Below are 20,844 nucleotides of genomic sequence, written 5' to 3' on the forward strand. Positions count from 1 at the left end.
GCATATAATCAGGCTTTTTGTTATAAAGTACTAAAGCAAAAAACAAGGACTAAAAAAAAGCCTGTAGCATTAGAGGTTTAACATGCAAACCACTGCAACTAGGTCCACAGGACATTGTTAATTATAGCATATGGAAATACTGCTTCCAATATGGAACTCTTCATTTTAACTGCGCTCAGGGTCTTTACCTCTAAAGCCCAGCCAACCCACACTGCCTATTCCCTCCCCGAGAAAGCTAGCCAGAAAATCAGGTTGTCCAAACATTGTGTGTTACATTAACTTCTTCGGTACTAGTGCAACTTCAGACCAAAACAAGCTAAAAGCTGAAGCTAAGGACACTTGGAGGGCCTTCCATTAGGATAGTTATATAATCACCTATTTTATGAAACAGGAATGGAAAGTCAATGCACACATTAAATATACCTTTCACTGGAAGAAAGAAGTAGAAAATATACACACCATCACAAAGGGTTCTAGACACCAACAGCTTAGTATGGGACTATTGAATGAACTATTGGGTGAACGAATGAAGAACATACCTGGACTTGTGGCAGGCTGGCAGCTTGATCTGGTGGCATACGTTCACTGGAGAACTCAGCTGAATTATTATTTAAGATGTGCTTCAAATTTTCAATGTCCTCATCACATTCATTAGTCTGTTTTATGACAATCTATAAAATAAACCCCCCAAAAGAAGAATCTTTGTCATATTCTAAGGACTAGATGAATAGGGTGCTTTGAGGTCTATCCCTGTACTTATTCTGATCAATTACAGCAGCTATGCATCCAGAGACTGCAATGCTAACCGTAGCCTAAATTTAGAGAATGATGTTTGCAACAGCACCTGACCTTCTTGCTTTACTAGATGCCAGGGCACCTTGGGCAGTGCTTGAAGTACAAGTCTAATCAGACACACCTTTGATCTTATGTATTTCCAGTCTAGTGGGCTTACTCTGAGAAGCATTGTATGGCATGTTGACATAAAGTTGCTATGTTTTATGAAATTATTGACATGTCACATATGCCATTTTAATACAGGCTACATGTGATGCTTTATATATAGAAAGGAGACATTGCTGATTCAGAGTGGGAAGGGCATGTCATATGACAGATGATGGATTTTCCCGCTCCAACCACTCATCACCTGGTGTCCTTTAGAATCAGTGATGTACATTTTGAGTAAGACAGTAAGGGTTTGAGAGCAGTTTGAGTTTGCAGAAAAAGGCAAAATTCTCAGAATAATACCTAGGAATCTAGTGTGAGGGGAGTAGGAGAGCTTAAACCTATTTGGGTACTAAATGATACAATGAAAGATTAAGAAACTGACTTCAAAAGATCTAGATACTGCCTTGGTATGCTTTACAACAAAGCAAAAAGCCTTTCTTTTAAATTACAGTTTCTGGCCAACACAGAATTCTTCCTTGTACTTTCTTTAATATTTAACCACAGTTTTAACTGTAGGCCGGAAACAACTAACAGTTCACTGCACACACCTGTTCCCCAGCCCTCAATAATGAGCTGCATCCAATTACTCCCCCCAAAAGTAATTTGTCTTGTTTTCCACAGCGAGGGCACTTAAGAATATCTGAAGTAGGAGTTAAAAGAAAAATACCACATTCTAATGATTTTCATTACCACTGCTTACTTGCTTTGAAATGTACGAGATGACATCTGATTTCCAACATAGCAAGATGGAAAATTTTAGCAGAACAGTTCGACATCAAACTTAGCACAAAATATAATTTCCTTTTCTATTTCCCCCCTTTCATCTTGTGAAGAACTTACTTTAAAACATAGTTACAACTGTTATTTTCTTTTCATGACCAGGAGGCCAATAAGCACAGGAAGATTAAAAATAATAGATCAACTCTTTGTTTTTCCTTCATTTTATATTACCGAAAAACAGTAGAATGCCAGATCTTTTTTCCTCCGCATGGGGGAAAAGACAGGAAATGACATCGACTGACCCACAGCCAAGGCAGAAAGACTGTATGAGCCAAGACTCAAAGCAGAGATTACTACATCCTTAAACCTGAGGACAGCACAGCGGTCACCTAAACGTGAATGAAATTTCAAGAGAAAGAGACAGCAGTTTTCTTCCTAAAACCAGGTGGTGGTATGGAAGGAGTGAAAATAACCTTGTCTCCTACCCTGTTCCATCTAATCAGGAAAGCAGGCAGGAGTGGGGTCTACCAAGAAAGACAAAAGTCTGTGGAATTTAAGGTTCTTTCACCAACTTACTTTCTTGTGAGAGTGGTTGTTGATCTAGGAATACAAACCAAAGTAAAATATAATTTCAATCCAATAATTCCTGACTTGAGATGAGATCAAACAAAACATGGGAAAAAAAACCACCCTGGAAGGGGGTTAAAGATGTCATCAGTTAGAAGGAAAAGACCTGGAGATGAAGGATCATACAAATTCTTAACCTGTTTGTAAATAAAGGAATCTGGAGGCATTAATTCAGTGGTCTTCCAGCAAGTCATCTAAGTCTTCTGACCCTGGTCTCTTCATAGGTAAAAAGATAAAATGCTTCTTCTACCTGTGTCACATGTTTGATCAAGAATAAGATGATTAACAGTAATCAAGACAATTTGGTACTGGCACAAGAACAGAGCCACCGATCAATGGAATAGAGAGTCCAGATATAAACCCACACATAAATGGCCAATTAATATATATGATAAAGAAGCTGTGGACATACAATGGAGAACAGATAGCCTCTTCAACAGCTGGTGTTGGCAAAACTGGACAGCTACATGCAAGAGAATGAAGCTGGATTATTGTCTAACCATTCACAAAAGGAAACTCGAAATAGATCAAAGACCTGAATGTGAGTCATGAAACCATAAAACTCTTAGAAGAAAATATAGGCAAAACTCTCTTGAATATAAACATGAGCAAATTTCCATGAACATACCTCCTTGGGCAAGGCAAACAAAAGCAAAAATGAATAAGTGGGATTATATCTAACTAAAAAGCTTCTGTATAGCAAAGGACACCATCAGCAGAACAAAAAGGCATCCCACAGTATGGGAGAATATATTCATAAATGATGTATTTGATAAGGGGTTAACATCTAAAATATATAAAAAGTTCACATGCCTCAACACCCAAAAAGCAAATAACCTGATTAAAAAATGGGCAGAGGATCTGAACTGACACTTCTCCAAAGAAAAATTCAGATGGCCAATAGGCATATGAAAAGATGTTCCACATCACTAATCATCAGGGAAATGCAAATTCAATCCACAATGAGATATCACTTCACACCAGTTAGGATGGCCAACATCCAAAAGACAAGCAACAACACATGCTGGCAAGGATGTGGAGAAAGGGGAACCCTCCTACACTGTTGGTGGGAATGTAAATTAGTTCAACCATTGTGGAAGCAATACGGAGGTTCCTCAGAAAACTAAAAATAGAAATACCATTTGACCCAGTAATTCCACTCCTAGGAATTTACCCAAAGAAATCAAGATCACTGATTCAAAAAGACATATGCATCCCTATGTTTATTGCAGCACTATTTACAATAGCCAAGACATGGAAGCAACCTAAGTGTCCATCAGTAGATGAATGGATAAAGAAGATGTGGTACATATACACAATGGAATATTATTCGACCATAAGAAGAAAACAAATCCTACCATTTGCAACAACATGGATGGACCTAGAGGGTATTATGCTCAGTGAAATAAGCCAGGTGGAGAAAGACAAGTACCAAATGATCTCATCTGTGGAGTATAAGAACAAAGAAAAAACTGAAGGAACAAAACAACAGCAGAAACACAGACTCCAAGAATGGACTAGCGGTTACCAAAGGGAAAGGGGTTGGGGAGTGTGGGTGGGAAGGGAGGGATAAGGGGATTAAAGGGTATTATGATTAGAACACATAATATGGGGAGGGGGCATGGGAAAGGCAGTATAGCACAGAGAAGACAAATGGTGACTTTATAGCATCTTAGTATGCTGATGGACAGTGACTGTAATGGGGTGTGTGGGGGGACTTGATAATAGTGGGGAATGTAGTAACCACAATGTTGCTTGTGTGAAACCTGAGCATAATATTGAATATCAATGATATCTTAATAAAAAATAATAATAATAATTAAATTATTTAAAAAAAGAGTAAGATGATTAGCAGCCAAGTAACTGGATGTCATAGAGATGACTGTGGTGCTCATATGGCATAGGTCTGTCGGCTTCATGGAACTGCATATGGCACTGCTGAGATTTCAATCTCTCTTCACAGCATTTTATCCATGTAGGTCTACAAAAATTGCAGAATGGAATTTAAAAGCCCATAACCGTGCTTTCATGTCTTCACCCAGAACAAGGATAACAACTGAGAAAAATCACTTTAGCCCCATTTGAACAAGATACTCTCTTACATCAAAAGCCACCTCCTGGATAATAATACTCAAGAGACCAAAAGGAATCAACACAGGCAGCATCTTATGGTCATGGGAGTTTGACCTACCCAACTGGTAAAAACTGAACACAAAACCAGCTTCTGCTGAACACTCTGATCCAGGAAGTTAGAAGTTGGCTGTTGTCATAAACCGCTCACCTTTAATAATTCATTTTGTTCCTGAGTCACATTTTCCAATACTTTTATATCTTGTGAAAGCTGATTTATCCGCTGCAACACTGGAAGAGGTTTCATTCCTGTCTGGGGTAACCTCAGTTCCACTTGGTAAGACACTATTTCAGCAATAGTTTTCTTCATGGGGCGTATATTTTCAAGTATGACCTTAATTATATCAGCATGGTACATAAATATGAAAAAATTGTCATTGCTAAACCCACGCAAAGTTAAAACACTGTATAATTTAGTTTTTAATCTATAGTTTTGATTTTTAAAACATTTCCTCAGCTCAGATTACAAAGAACTATTCTATCACTTGGGATCCGGTTGTTGAAGGTCTCAGGAGAGAATGCCTGGGGCAAAAGCAACCCCCAGCACTCAGTCCCACGCTTGGGGGGTGCTTCCCTTCCTTTGCTCTCTCCCTCCACTCTCCAGGGAACTATTCCGCTTTGCGTATGGTCACCAGGCAGAGAGCTATGTAAGAGCAGGTACTGCACCTGATTCACTTCCGTAGCAAGCACACCAGGCACGAGGCTCCCCACCTAGGGGGCCCTCAAAAAATGCTTATTGGACTGAACAGAACTGACCTACCAAATTTCTTAAGTCTCAAAAGTGTAATTATATTTTGCTTTAATGATACCTGATCCACAGAAATCTGAACTTACATGATCAACAAATGAGAAGATACTGTTTACTTATACTAAGTACTTCAGGGGTGACTGTTTCACCTAATCCTCACAACTACCCTGGGTGGTAGGTATCTGAACTTATAGGTAAGGAAATTGTGTTCACAGAAGTTAGAGGACCCAGGTGAGGTTAGGGTGGAAGAGTAGAGCTGGGATTAGAACCCGGGTCTACCTGATCCCAAAGCACATGCTCCTCACCCCTAGGCTGAAGGGGAGTCAACACCTGGGTGCTGTTTGGTGTGTCCCAGTTCCTGTGCTAAAGGCTCTGTATACATTATAATCATCCCACATCACCACTGCAATACAATGCAGGGATATGAGAGCCAATCAAAGAATCTTAACCAATTGATTAAAATCACACATTAAGTGGCATTGCTATGGCTCAAGCTCTTGGACTGCTCAAACGCTTGGATTTGACTTGAAGGCAAAACTTCCAAACTTTGATGTTTTCAGAAGAAATTAAGTGAAAATATAACCTACAGGAAAAGTATCCTTATATAGCTAACACTGTATGATTTAAAATACAGTATTTATAATCATTCATATCTATTTCCCAACTTTATTCTATTACTCTAGCAAGACTTTTTAGTCACATCATATTATTACGTATTTCAAAATAAATGCAATAGTATGAGAAAATACCTTAATAATGATCCATGCTTACCTCCCCATGCCTGAGATGTTCTTCAGGTGAAAAATCAAATATTTCTTTTGATAACAGGATAGTTTTGATTTTTAAAACTTTTTTCTCCATTGATTTTACTTCGGTTTCAATAGCAACCACATCCTAAAATTTTGGAAACAAAAAAGACAACACAGTTTATATTGTACATTAATAATCTAGTAAACAATTTATTGCCATTCATCTATTTGCATATTTAACCAAAATATGTTCGCTACATATCCTTCTTAAAAACTAACAAGTGCTGCTACACAATGTTGTTTTCAATGAAAATGTTATTCTCTTAATAGCATACCATACTACACAGCACTGTTCATACCTTGTTAAAAAATATAACTTTTACATGACTTGTTATGTGACTCTACCTTATATGGCCAATTTTCAATTACTTCTACTATGAGAACAAAAGCAGTATGCGCCTGATTCAATTTGCAAGTAGTTCTCAATTATATGCACACAAACCCTTTAGATTTACCTTTGGAATGTGTTTGAACACTTGAATACAAGTGGCTCTAGCATTTTTTAAATTCCCACCACTTTAAGTAAAGTGATAGTTACTCTCGGGGAAACAAACACAAAAGGAGCTGGAAAATTGGCAGGCTTTTCTTGGAGTCTCCAAATGAGCTGTTGCCATGCAGTTACTCAATTACTTTATAACTGACTCAGATTAACTTAGACAATAGATCATTTGTCTGGTGGTTATTCTGTCATCAATATCAATCTCTAGAACCTGGCCAAGAACCTTGAGTGAAAATGGCACAATATGTGTTCTAAAAGCTACATACTGAGGTTCTCTCACTGTCAGATGTTCTTCGGACTTACGACTTTAAGAGCTGGATGCAGATACACTGTAGCTATAAAAAGGTACAGTAATAATGAAGGGAACAGAAAAAACTACACAGAAAAATACTGAGGATTTCAAATTATAGCAGTTTAGAGCCATTAAATACAGGCAAACATAACTTTATAAGCAAATGAAGCAGTAAATGCAGCAATTTTCTAGTGATATCTTCAAATTGTAAGGAAAGTTAAATTATATCAAGTTATTTTCAGTACCTTCTATTTAGAAAGGTATATACACAAGCATCTAATATTTTTAAGGGTAATTTCCATAAAAAATGGTAGAAGAATTGAAAAACTTTGGAATAAGTTTCAATAACCAAGAATATTTAGCAATTATTATTCCTTGAAGTTACGAAAGTGTGGTAACCAAGTGTTACAAAAGGTAAATAACAGAGAAACAAAAGGTAAATAATGAAGACTAACTCTGCTATGTGACCCTACCCTTAAATGCCTCATATGCTTCATGCTAAAATAAAATTACTTAAAACTCCAGTGGCTGGTACACAGCAGCCCTCAATAAATATCTATTATTGGTGAATGACCTAGGAGATATATCTGTTAATTTCCTCTTTGCTAATCTGTACCTTTACATCAATGGTATCTCCTCTCTGACAAAGGAAAACAAATGAACTTACTTGATCAGGACTCTTCCTTTTAAATAGACCACTTCTGGACTGAGAATGGGGATATGATTTTTTGTTGTATTTTAAAAAGTAAAGTAGAATATAACTCAAGAAATAAGAACATAAATGAAAAATAGATCAGTCAGTGTGTCTTCATATACTTATGAGTTTGATTAGCAGTGTAATTCACTGAATGAAATACAAATTAAAAGAAATGACATCACTTTATTTTTTTGAGACCCAGTGATATTTAATGTTTCACTAACATCACACCAGTAATAACTGGCAGAGTTATACACAAAAAATAAATCTAATTAATCATACCTTCTCTCTTCCCTTCCTCCTTCCTTCCCTTTCTCCCCCTTTTCTTCATTATTTTAGTTTTATTTTTTCTACCATCTCTTTTTTCCTTTCTTCTTTTTTTTGGTTGGGGGGGAGGGTATTTTTAATAACACCATGTATGGAGTACAGTAAATACCAGTAAGGTTAAAGTAAAATATGATGATAAGCACTGTGTACTTTCTGCCACACTCATAGGTACCATTTACTTACTAGCAAAATAAGTGTTTTCTCCTTTATCACACCACACCTAAGCCAATTGTATCAGAAATTCTGAAGCTGATTCTAAAATTGCCACTGGCCCAGCAACACATCCTTGATGTGATCTGGAGACCCCAAAAATCTCTGGAATATTCACTGGCTTTTAATCTGTCAAATTTCTAAAACCCCATAGGATCAGTAACAGCAATAAAGAGGGCAATGTTACGACAATATATTACCACATTTTAATAAAGTTAATCCCCCAACTTACAGTTAATTCATTTAAACAAAGACTTCATGCCTCTTATCTTTTTTTACTTTCCCTCTCTGAATTTATTACTACTAGAGCTACAACATTTAATGCCATCTGGATATAACTTGTGATTTCTCAGATTTATCTTGTTTTCTGCATTTATCTATGTACTTTTGAAGTCATTAAATACTTTAGTTCCAAGATGGCTTTCAATAAACAGACTTAGTAATATTTGGGAGCCTATTAGTCAATATACTAGAACAGTAAATTTACCAGAGCAATTTATATCAAAAGAGTGAAAATTTTATCATTTAACTATAAAAATGACATCATACTATGTATTTTCCTCAACTTTTTCCAAATTGGAAAAATGTTCATATACTTTAACCTTTTTCCAAAGTCTTATCTTGGTACACTAGTCTCTGTACTTCAAGAAAGTCATCTTCAAAATCTTCCTATCAGTTAAGTTCTCTTTCATATTTTGAAATATTTATTAAAGGCATTTGAAACATCTTGAAAGGACTGATTAACAAATATGTTCAAAGTAGTCTACCACTAACAGTAAGAAATATAAATTTTCAAAAAAAATACTTTAAAAACACCTCAGTTTAAATAATTTGACTAAAAAAGCTGTAATTTTCATGGATTAATTGTACCGTGTGGACAATTTACTAGATACTTTGATTCAATATAAAAATATTGATTAAAACACAATTCATCCTAAATCCAAATATAAGTTGTAATCAAAGAGAATCACATCTTTATGGTGTGAACTTACATCAGCCATGAGCTGAATCTGTGGAAGGTGTTCCATGATTTTTTGTTGTAAAGCTGCTACTTGATAACTTAACTTGTGTACAGACTGTACTAAGTCATCTGTTTCAAAAACTATTGACAATTCTTTTAGATCTGTGAAAATTGAATGTAGAAGATTGTGCTTCTGTTCTGAATCCTCCAAAGCCATCTAGATAATAAGAAACGAGGGGAAAAAAAAGAACATCAAGGTATTAAAACAAGTTGATTAAAATTTTAATCCGAGAAATTCTGTAACTGTGTATGGTGATGGATGTTTTTGCGATCATTTCATGCCATTTATAAATACTGAATGTTATGTTGTATACTTGGAACTAACATTGTTTTGTGTCAATTATACGTTAATTTAAAAAACCCTAAAACAGAGAAAATTTAAGTTTACGTCAACATTTTCAAACTCTTGTTCATTTCCAGTCACAAAATAAAACACTGAATACTATTGTCAATGGCAGTGGATGACTTTAGAGTTTCTATTCATTCTGGTGGGCTTGCAGCTGCTGTTTAATACCACATAACCCTGTTCCTCCAGCAGGAACACCTAACCTGTAGTCCATCCCTCTGTAATTTGGAACTGAAGCCAGGAGAGTCATTCAATCTCTCTCCAATTGGCTGCACTTATAATTTTGGGAATATGGGTGTGAGAGAAATAGAAAGTATGGGGATGAGAAATGAAAACGCGGTCCTGTGACTTGCCTGTCCTCCTCAGCCTTACCAGATGATACCACTGACTTCCATGAGACATCTCTGTATCTTGAATTGACCTGAATACCAACAGCTCTATATGATAAAACCAAATGAAAGTAGAAAACATCTGTTTTTAGAATTTCTTAGACAGTCTTCACTTAAGATTTCAATATATCTCAGCCACCTATTGGAAATCTTCAACCTGCTAATGTGGTCTTCAGGTAATTCCATAAAAAATATGGACATTTGAGATATGAGAAAGAACATTTACTTATGCAATGAAAATTCTAGTCATGAGCCTTCCAAATCAATCAGATTATTCAGAATTTCATATTGGCTTACTCAAAATCCTAGGAGAAAACTTTAAGGAAACAAAACTTAAAACCAATGCCTTTTACCAATAATACTATTTACAATAATATCAAAAATCATAAAATACTTAGGGATAAATATAGTAACATAATAATAATTCATATCATATATATGTAAGACCTATTCACTCAAGATTATAAAATACTGCAGACAGAAATTAAAGAAGACCAAAATACACAGATATCTCATGTTCGTGGACTGAAATAGTCAATATGGTTAAGATGTCAATTCTCACCGAATTAATCTACAGATTTAATGCAATCCCATTCAAAATCCCAACAGACCTCTATATAGGTATGACAAGCTGATTTCAAGGCTTATATGGAAAAGCAAAAGACCCAGATTAGCCAAACAAATGTGAAAAAGAAGAACTAAGTTGTAGAATTTATGCTATCTGATTTCAAGACTTGCTATTAAGCTACAGTAATCAAGACTGCATATTGGTGAAATGGACACATAGATTAATAGAACAGAAGAGAAAGTCCAGAAACAGACTTACATAAATGAAGGCAACTGATTTTCAGCAAGCCACCAAAGTCATTCAATGGTGAGTCTTTTCAACAAATGGTGCTAACAACTGGGTATCTCCACAGGAAAAAATGAGCCTTGATCCTTGCTTCAAATTATACTACCCAAAAACTAACTTGTAATGGATAATAGACCTACAAGTAAGAGCTAAAGCTATTTAAGTTTTAGAAGAAAAGATAGTTGGAAATCCTTGAAACCTTGGGTTAAAGATTTCTTAGATACAATACAAAAGAGTAATCCATAAAACAGAAACATTGACAAATTGGATTTCCCCAAATTATTACATTTGTTCTCTGAAGACAATACTGAAAATATGAGAAGACAAGCCATAGACTGGGAGAAAACATTATACATCACATATCTGATAAAGGACTAGTTTTTAGAGTATTTTATAAATGACTCTTAAAATTCAGTAAAAGTAATTAAAAACCACAACAAGAATCTGAACAGACATTTCACAAATTAAATGTAAAAATGACAAAAATATGAATAAATGCTCAAATAAGTACATGGGTAAATGCTTAAATAAATCAATTAATCATTGGAAAAATGTAATTTAAACCACAACAATGTACCAATACATGCCACTGCAATGGCTAAAATTTTAAATATAGATAGTATCAAGTGCTGATGAGAATATGGAGCAATTAGAACTCACATCGCCAATGGGAATGAAAAATGGTACAGCCATATTGGAAAACAATTTGGCAGTTCCTTATCTAGTTAAATACTCACCATAAAAGCCAGCATTGTCCTTCTGGGTACCTACCAAATGAAATAACTGAAAACATATGTCCACAACTGTATATGAGTGTTCATAGCAGTTTGCTCATAGCTTGTGGTAGGCAGCTTCTAAGTTGGCCCCCAAAGATCCCCACCTCTTGGTATTCATGTCCTTATAATCAAGTTTCCTTGGATGCAGGCTGGGGTTACGGACTTACTTTTAATAAAATAAAGCAGAAGTGGTGAGATGTCACTTCCAAGATTAGATTATGAAAAGACAGTTTCTATCATGGGAGCTCTCTCTCACTCTCTTTTAGATTGTTTATGGTGAGAGAAGGCACCTGGTAACCTTGTGGGGAGGTCCACATATCTGTGTACAGAAGATGACCTTCTGAGGCCCACCAACACCACATGAATGAGCCTGGAAGTGCATCCCCTCTCTTCCCTTACCCAAACTGAGCCTTCAGATGAGACCACAATCTTGGCCCACACCTTAATGGCTTTCTCATGAGACCTTAAGCCAGAGGCATTTAGCTATGCCGTGCCTGGACTCATGAACCCCAGAAACTGTGAGATAATCAATTTGTTGTAAGCTGCTAACTTCTGGAATAATGTGTTACACAGCAATAGATATGGAATGCATAAACTAAATCTTGAAACAACCCAGAAGTCCATTAACTGGTGAAGGGTTAAACATATTGCATATTTCCATAAATGGAATACTATTCAGCAACCAAAAGAATGAACTAAGAAACATAACCTGTCTCAATCTTGAAAGTGAAGGAAGCCAGGCATCTTGTATGCTGCTATTTATAGGCTACTGTAGAAAAGGCAAAACCATGTAACAGAAAGTAATGAGTGATTCCATAGGACTAAAGATAAGTGAAAGGGGATTGCCTGTGAAGGAAGGAGCACGAGGAAGTTTTTGGGGTGATAGAAATATTATTTGTATTGACAGTAGTGGTGGTGGTCAAACAACTGTATACCTTTAACAAAACTCTATTAGCTGTACACTTAAAATAGGTGTATTTAAATATAGGTAAATAATACCTCAATGATGTTTATTTTAAAATTTTTCCTATTTTTACAATGACAATTTATGTTTCAATGATTCTTAATTACAACAGTCTTTGTGGTAGCATCGTTAGGTTATAAAAACTTATTTTAACAAATACAATCCAGATAGAAGGTTATAGTTACTTAAGTTTGGTGGTGAATTTTAATACTACAAGAGTCACTTTAAGAATCAATGCTTGGGAAAGCAGAGCCAAGATGGCGGCATGAGTAGAGCAGCGGAAATCTCCTCCCAAAACCATATCTATTTTTGAAAATACAACAAATACAACAATCCCTAAAAGAGAGACCAGAAGACACAGGACAACAGCCAGGCTACATCTACACCTGTGAGAACCCAGCGCGTCACGAAGGGGGTAAGATACAAGCCCTGGCCAGCGGGACCCAAGCGCCCCTCATCCCAGCTCCCCGGCAGGAGGAGAGGAGTCAGAGCAGGGAGGGAGAGGGAGCCCAGGACTGCTGAACACCCAGCCCCAGCCATCCGCACCAGAGCACAGACACACAGTGCATGGGGGTGCTGGAAACTAGGGAAACGGGACAGTAAAAGCTGCCAGTGGGTCCCCGCAGCTGGCATCCCTGGGACAAAGAAAAGCAAGTGCTTTTTGAAAGTCTTAAAAGGGACAGGGACCCCACAACTGGATGGAAGTGTCCTGGGACACTTAGCGCAGCAGCTGGGAATCCTGGGGAACTCCGGGCACCCTAACCCACTGGGCGGCAGCGAAGCTCAGAGGCCCCTAACGGACATAAACAGCCTCCTGCCCGTTTCCCCTCCGACGCTGTTCTGCCATAGTGGAGCAGTGGCCTGAGGCTGGCCACGCCCACAGAAGCAGGGTACAGATTCTTTCACAGCGGCCAGGAAAGAATAAGAAACGCTGTCTGCACGCAGCTGCCCAGCACAAACCGCTAGGGGTCGCCGTTCTCCCAGGAGAGGAAGGCCACAAACCAGCAAGAAGGGACATTCTCCCAGCCAACACACGTGCCAGCTCCCCACAACTACCTCTATCGCCATGAAAAGGCAGAAGAATTTGATACAGACCAGACTAACCCAGACATCCTCCCCTGAGAGGGAATCTGGAGAGACAGACCTAACCAATCTCCCTGAAAAAGAATTCAAAATAAAGGTCATAACCATGCCGATGGAGCTGCAGAGATATATGCTAGAGCTAAGGGATGAATCTGGAAGGACATTACAAAAATGAAACTATCTCCGGAAGGATTTATAAGCAGAATCAATAAGATGCAAGAGGCCATTGATGGAATAGAAACCAGAGAACAAGAACACATAGAAGCTGACACAGAAAGAGATAAAAGGATCTCCAGGAATGAAACAATATTAATAGAATGGTGTGACCAATCCAGAAGGAACAATATCCACATTATAGGGGTACCACAAGAAGAAAAGAAAGAAAAAGGGATAGAAAGTGAATTTGAAGAAATGGCTGAAAACTTCCCAAAACTGGGGGAGGAAATAATCGTTTAGACCATGGAAGTACACATAACTCCCAACAGAAGGGACCCAAGGAGGACAACACCAAGAAACATAATAATTAAAATGGCAAAGATCAAGGACAAGGACAGAGTTTTAAAGGCAGCTAGAGAGAAAAAGGTCACCTACAAAGGAAAATCCATCAGGCTATCATCAGACTCCTCAACAGAAACCTTATAGAGCAGAAGAGAATGGCATGATATATTTAATGCAATGAAACAGAAGGGCCTTGAACCAAGAATACTGTATCCAGCACAATTATCATTTAAATATGAAGGAGGGATTAAACAATTCCCAGACAAGCAAAAGTTGAGGGAATTTGCCTCCCACAAACCACCTCTACAGGGTATTTTAGAGGGACTCCTCTAGATGGGAGCACTCCTAAGGCTAAACAGATGTTACCAGAGAAAACAAAATCACAGCAAAGAAAGCAGACCAACCAAATACTAACTAAAGGCAAAAAGTAAAATCAACTACCCACAAAAGCAGTCAAAGGAAACACAAAAGAGCACAGAATAAAACAACCAACATATAAAGAATGGAGAAGGAGGAATAAGAAGGGAGAGAAATAAAGAATCCCCAGACAGTGTCTATAATAGCTCAATAAGTGAGTTAAGTTAGGCAGTAAGATACTAAAGAAGCTAACCTTGAACCTTTGGTAACCACGAATCTAAAGCCTACAATGGCAATAAATATATACCTTTCAATAATCACCCTAAATGTAAATGGACTGAATGAACCAATCGAAAGACACAGAGTAATAGAATGGATAAAAAAGCAAGACCCATCTATATGCTCCTTACAAGAGACCCATCTCAAACCCAAGGACATGCACAGACTTAAAGTCAAGGGATGGAAAAAGATATTTCATGCAAACAGGGAGAAAAAAGCAGGTGTTGCAGTACTAGTAACAGACAAAATACACTTCAAAACAAAGAAAGTAACAAGAGATAAAGAAGGACATTACATAATGATAAAGGGCTCAGTCCAACAAGAGGATACAACCATTATAAATATATATATACCAAACACAGGAGCACCAGCATATGTGAAACAAATAATAACAGAACTAAAGGAGGAAATAGAATGCAATGCATTCATTTTAGGAGACTTCAACACACCACTCACACTAAAGGATAGATATACCTGACAGAAAATAAGTAAGGACACAGAGGCACTGAACAACACACTAGAACAGATGGACCAAATAGACATCTATAGAACTCTACATCCAAAAGCAACAGGATACACATTCTTCTCAAGTGCAAATGGGACATTCTCCAGAATAGACCACATACTAGGCCACAAAAAGAACCTCAGTAAATTCAAATAGACTGAAATTCTACCAACCAAATTTTCAGAACACAAAGGAATAAAACTAGAACCAAATTGTACAAAGAAAGCAAAAAGGCTCACAAACACATGGAGGCTTAACAACATGCTCCTAAATAATCAATGGATAAACGACCAAATTAAAATAGAGATCCAGCAATATATGGAAACAAATGACAACAACAACACAAAGCCCCAACTTCTGTGGGATGCAGCAAAAGCAGTCTTAAGAGGAAAGTATATAGCAATCAGGCATATTTAAAGGAGGAAGAAAAATCCCAAATGAATAGTCTAATGTCACAATTATCGAAATTGGAAAAAGAAGAACAAATGAGGCCTAAAGTCAGCAGAAGGAGGGACATAATAAGGATCAGAGAAGAAATAAATAAAATTGAGAAGAATAAAACAATAGAAAAAATAATCAACGAAACCAAGAGCTGGTTCTTTGAGAAAATAAACAAAATAGGTAAGCCTCTAGCCAGACTTATTAAGAGAAAAAGAGAATCAACACACATCTACAGAATCAGAAACGAGAAAGGGAAAATCACAATGGAATCAGAACGAGGAAGGGAAAATCACAATGGACCCGATAGAAATACAAAGAATTATTAGAGAATACTATGAAAACCTATATGCTAACAAGCTGGGAAACCAAGAAGAAATGGACAGCTTCTTAGAAAAATACAAATACAACCTTCTAAGACTGACCAAGGAAGAAACACAAAATCTAAAGAAACCAATTACCAGCAAAGAAATTGAAGCAGTAATCAAAAAACTACCCAGGAACAAAACCCCTGGGCCGGATGGATTTACCTCAGAATTATATCAGACATACAGAGAAGGTATAATACCCATACTCCTTAAAGTTTTCCAAAAAACTAAAAGAGGAGGGAATACTCCCAAACTCATTCTATGAAGCCAACATTACCCTAATACCAAAACCAGGCAAAGACCCCACCAAAAAAGAAAATTACAGACCAATATCCCTGACGAACATAGATGCAAAAAATACTCAACAAAATATTAGCAAACCGAATTCAAAAATACATCAAAAGGATCATACACCATGACCAAGTGGGATTCATCCCAGGGACGCAAGGATGGTACAACATTCGAAAATCCATCAACATCATCCGCCACATCAACAAAAAGAAAGACAAAAACCACATGATCATCTCTATAGATGCTGGAAAAGCATTTGACAAAATTCAACATCCATTCATGATAAAAACTCTCAGCAAAATGGGTATAGAGGGCAAGTACCTCAACATAATAAAGGCCATATATGATAAACCCACAGCCAGCAGCATACTGAACAGCAAGAGGCTGAAAGCTTTTCCTCTGAGATCAGGAACAAGACAGGGATGCCCACTCTCCCCACTGCTATTCAACATAGTACTGGAGGTCCTAGCTATGGCTGTTAGACAAAACAAAGAAATACAACCAATCCAAATTGGTAAAGAAAAAGCTAAACTGTCACTATTTGCAGATGACATGATATTGTACATAAAAAACCCTAAAGACTCAAAAACTACTAGAACTGAGAACGGAATACAGCAAAGTTGCAGGTTACAAAATTAACACACAGAAATCTGTGCCTTTCCTATATAGTAACAATGAACTAATAGAAAGTGAAATCAGGAAAACAATTCCATTCACAATTGCATCAAAAAGAATAAAATACCTAGGAATAAACCTAACCAAGGAAGTGAAAGACCTATACCCTGAAAACTACAAGACACTCTTAAGAGAAATTAAAGAGGACACTAACAAATGGAACCTCATCCCATGCTCTTGGCTAGGAAGAATTAATATCGTCAAAATGGCCATCCTGCCCAAAGCAACATACAGATTTGATGCAATCCCTATCAAATTACCAACAACATTCTTCAACGAACTGGAACAAATAGTTCAAAAATTAACATGTTAACACCAAAGACCCCGAATAGCCAAAGCAATCCTGAGAAGGAAGAATAACGTGGGGGGGATCTTGCTCCCCAACTTAAAGCTCTACTACAAAGCCACCGTAATCAAGACAATTTGGTACTGGCACAAGAACAGAGCCACAGACCAGTGGAACAGAATAGAGACTCCAGACATAACCCAAACGTATACGGTCAATTAATATACGATAAAGGAGCCATGGACATACAATGGGGAAATGACAGTCTCTTCAACAGATGGTGCTGGCAAAACTGGACAGCTACATATAAGAGAATGAAACTGGATCACTGTCAAACCCCATACACAAAAGTAAATTCGAAATGGATCAAAGACCTGAATGTAAGTCATGAAACCATAAAACTCTTAGAAGAAAACATAGGCAAAAATCTCTTGGACATAAACATGAGCAACTTCTTCATGAATATATCTCCCAGGCAAGGGAAACAAAAGCAAAAATGAACAAGTGGGACCATATGAAGCTGAAAAGCTTCTGTACAGCAAAGGACACCATCAAGAGAACAAAAAGGTATCCTACAGTATGGGAGAATATATTCATAAACGACAGATCCGATAAAGGGTTGACATCCAAAATATATAAAGAGCTCATGCACCTCAACAAACAAAAAGCAAACAATCCAATGAAGAAATGGGCAGAGGAGCTGAACAGACAGTTCTCCATAGAAGAAATTCAGATGGCCAAGAGACACATGAAAAAGATGCTTCACATTGCTAATCATCAGAGAAATGCAAATTAAAACCACCATTAGATATCACCTCACACCAGTAAGGATCGCTACCATCCAAAAGATAAACAACAACAAATGTTGACGAGGTTGTGGAGAAAGGGGAACCCTCCTACACTGCTGGTGGGAATGTAAATTAGTTCAACCATTGTGGAAAGCAGTATGGAGGTTCCTCAAAAAGCTCAAAATAGACATACCATTTCACCCAGGAATTCCACTTCTAGGAATTTACCCTAAGAATGCAGCAGCCCAGTTTGAAAAAGACAGATGCACCCCTGTTTATCGCAGCACTATTTACAATAGCCAAGAAATGGAAGCAACCTAAGTGTCCATCAGTAGATGAATGGATACAGAAGATGTAGTACATATGCACAATGGAATATTATTCAGCCATAAGAAGAAAACAAATCCTACCATTTGCAACAACATGGATGGATCTAGAGGGTATTATGCTCAGTGAAATAAGCCAGGCAGAGAAAGACAAGTACCAAATGATTTCACTCATATGTGGAGTATAAGATCAAAGGAAAACTGAAGGAACAAATCAGCAGCAGAATCACAGAACCCAAGAATGGACTAACAGTTACCAAAGGGAAAGGGACTGGGCAGGAGGGGTGGGAAGGGAGGGATAAGGGTGGGAAAAAGAAAGGGGACCTTACAATTAGCATGTATAATGTGGGGGTGGGGGGCATAGGGAGGGATGTGCAACACAGAGAAGACAAGTAGTGAGTCAACAGCATCTTACTACACTGATGGAAATGACTGTAATGGAGTGTGGTGGGGGGGGACTTGGTGAAGGGGCGAGCCTAGTAAACATAATGTTCTTCATTTAATTGTAAATTAATGATAACAGAATTTTTAAAAAATCAATGCTTGGAAATCCTAGAAAAATGGAAAAGGGTATCCTAAAGGTAAGATGACAATTTTCAAAACAGGGACAAGATGGATATTAACATATGGCTAGTTAATTGAGACTTCCCATTGGGGGATTTATTAGGCTACATTCTTTGGGAAATCAGCCTGCATCTTCCCTTGTTCTTACCTCCTCTAGCTCCAAAACTAGAGTTCTACTCAGTTCTGACTCATAAACAAAGGCCAGCAAATTAGGATGTCTCAAACAGTTTGACAGATACTTTCATACTTTCACATTTGTATCAAAAAAGGTAAAAAAAATTCAGTTGCTTTTGCCTGAACTGCTTCTTGTACAATTTTCTTTTTTAACTCATGACAAGTTTTCAAGGAAAAAGCATCATTGCTCTCCTCTCTCTTTGCAAACTCCTTGAAAATGGTGAAAAACACGGGTGATTTAAAATAAAAAGTTGACAAACTTTGGGATGTGAAAGTTAACCAAGAGGTGGGGGCAGAAATCACAGGCAAGGGGAAGAAAAGAACCAGAGGAAGTGAAAATGCAGCATCTTTACAACTGTTATGCAGGAAAAAACATGCCAACAAATCTCAAGCATCAGGGAGGTAAAGTCAGTTGCTCATTTAGGAACACAGTGTGCTATTCTGAAGATATAAAGAGAAGTTGAGCTGGATCAATCATGAGGTCTGATTACTCTAAAAATTTTTGTAGAAAAATCTTTTCCTAAGAGATTCTTTCTACGGCTGAATAATAAGAGAGAAGGAAAATCTGCCTTCAGAACAAAACCTAAGCCAAAATACTTAGCATCTAGACAACCTCTTGCAGTCAGGGCCCCGAGTAGGAAATACTTCATTTGTTTTGTCTCTGTAAGCCAACATGGAGACACAGCAGAAATTTGGAATAACGGCATGCTAAAACTGGCAGGAAGGACAGATTCATTTTCTAATGCTGAGAAACTACCACAGACTCAGCAGCTTAAAATAAAACAGAATTATCACATAGCTTCCATGGCTCAGGAGTCCAGGCAGAGCTGAGGTGTGTCCTCTGCTCAGGACGTCACCAGAATACGGAAAGGTGCCATCTGGACCATGGGTTTCTCTTCCAAGTTCATTAAAATTGTTGGTAGAATTCAGTGGCAAAACTGGGATCTCAGTTTTCTTGCTGGCTGCTTCCTGGGGGTCACTCTCAGCTTCTAGAGTCTGCCCTAGAGTCCTAACCCCACGGCCTTCTCATAATACGGCAGCTTGCCTCTTCAAACCAGCAGGAGACTCTCAAGTCTGGTGCTAGGGAGCCTTATAATCATATTACCACGATTAATTATGTATTCATCGGAGTGACTATCCCATTGCCTTAGCCATGTAACATTACCTAGTCAATGGAGTAACTATAAAGGTAAGGGCTTATACAGGTCATGCTCACCAGGGGACGGGAATATTGGGAGCCAACTTAAGAGTTCTGCCAACCAGTATTACCAACATTGTATTCAGTGCAACATTCTGACTTCAGAGGTGGGGGAAACCAAGGCCCATGGGGATATGGTGATTATCCGAAAAGTCATGTAATAGTTATCAGGGTAGAAAGAACCAGATTCTGGTCTCCAAAATCCCTGTTTAGAGCCTGCCCATCTCCCTAGCTTCCTTCTGCCATTTGGCATGGTTGAAGGTAATACTGTTTTTCAGGAAATTAGGGGAAAAAAGCACCACGAGGGTCAGCTAACCCACTGATTATTACACGGATTCTCTGATGCCCATGGCACACTGGAAGAACGCTTACCTGCAAGGTGCTAGCATGGTGACTCAGCATCTGTGAAGAGTCATAGTCCGCAGGATTTGCCAGCAAACGACTGGTATTTTCTATCCAAGCCTCAGTACTCTTCAAAAGATCATGATATTCCTCCACCTTAATTGTGGCCTGTGAGAGAGGTGGTACCAAACTCAGTCTGATGCCTTTACTGGAGGCCAGTTTTTCTTGAATGAAGAACGTGTTGCTGTTAGTGGTGTGGCAGGCTTTGCAAGGCTCCACTCTCTGTGGCTGAGGCCACTTTCCCATGTCTTCTAGGTTT

At 37.9% G+C, this 20,844-nt stretch overlaps 1 protein-coding gene across 12 annotated transcripts in view; it reads right to left on the reverse strand.

Annotated features, from left to right (window-relative positions):
• The window catches only part of SYNE2 (spectrin repeat containing nuclear envelope protein 2), a 319,309-nt gene that overhangs the window by 108,527 nt on the left and 189,938 nt on the right, over positions 1–20,844 (reverse strand). For all 12 annotated transcript variants that reach the window (XM_036906082.2, XM_036906091.2, XM_057488386.1 and 9 more), the window contains 5 exons: positions 20,556–20,693; positions 8,997–9,182; positions 5,942–6,064; positions 4,574–4,756; positions 540–671 (listed from right to left, as the gene is read on the reverse strand). In XM_036906082.2, coding sequence (XP_036761977.2) covers positions 540–671; positions 4,574–4,756; positions 5,942–6,064; positions 8,997–9,182; positions 20,556–20,693 — 762 coding nt within the window. The remainder of the gene's footprint in view (positions 1–539; positions 672–4,573; positions 4,757–5,941; positions 6,065–8,996; positions 9,183–20,555; positions 20,694–20,844) is intronic.

Source organism: Manis pentadactyla, chromosome 11, assembly GCF_030020395.1.
Source record: "Manis pentadactyla isolate mManPen7 chromosome 11, mManPen7.hap1, whole genome shotgun sequence".
In the NCBI taxonomy this organism is placed as follows: Eukaryota; Metazoa; Chordata; class Mammalia; order Pholidota; family Manidae; genus Manis; species Manis pentadactyla.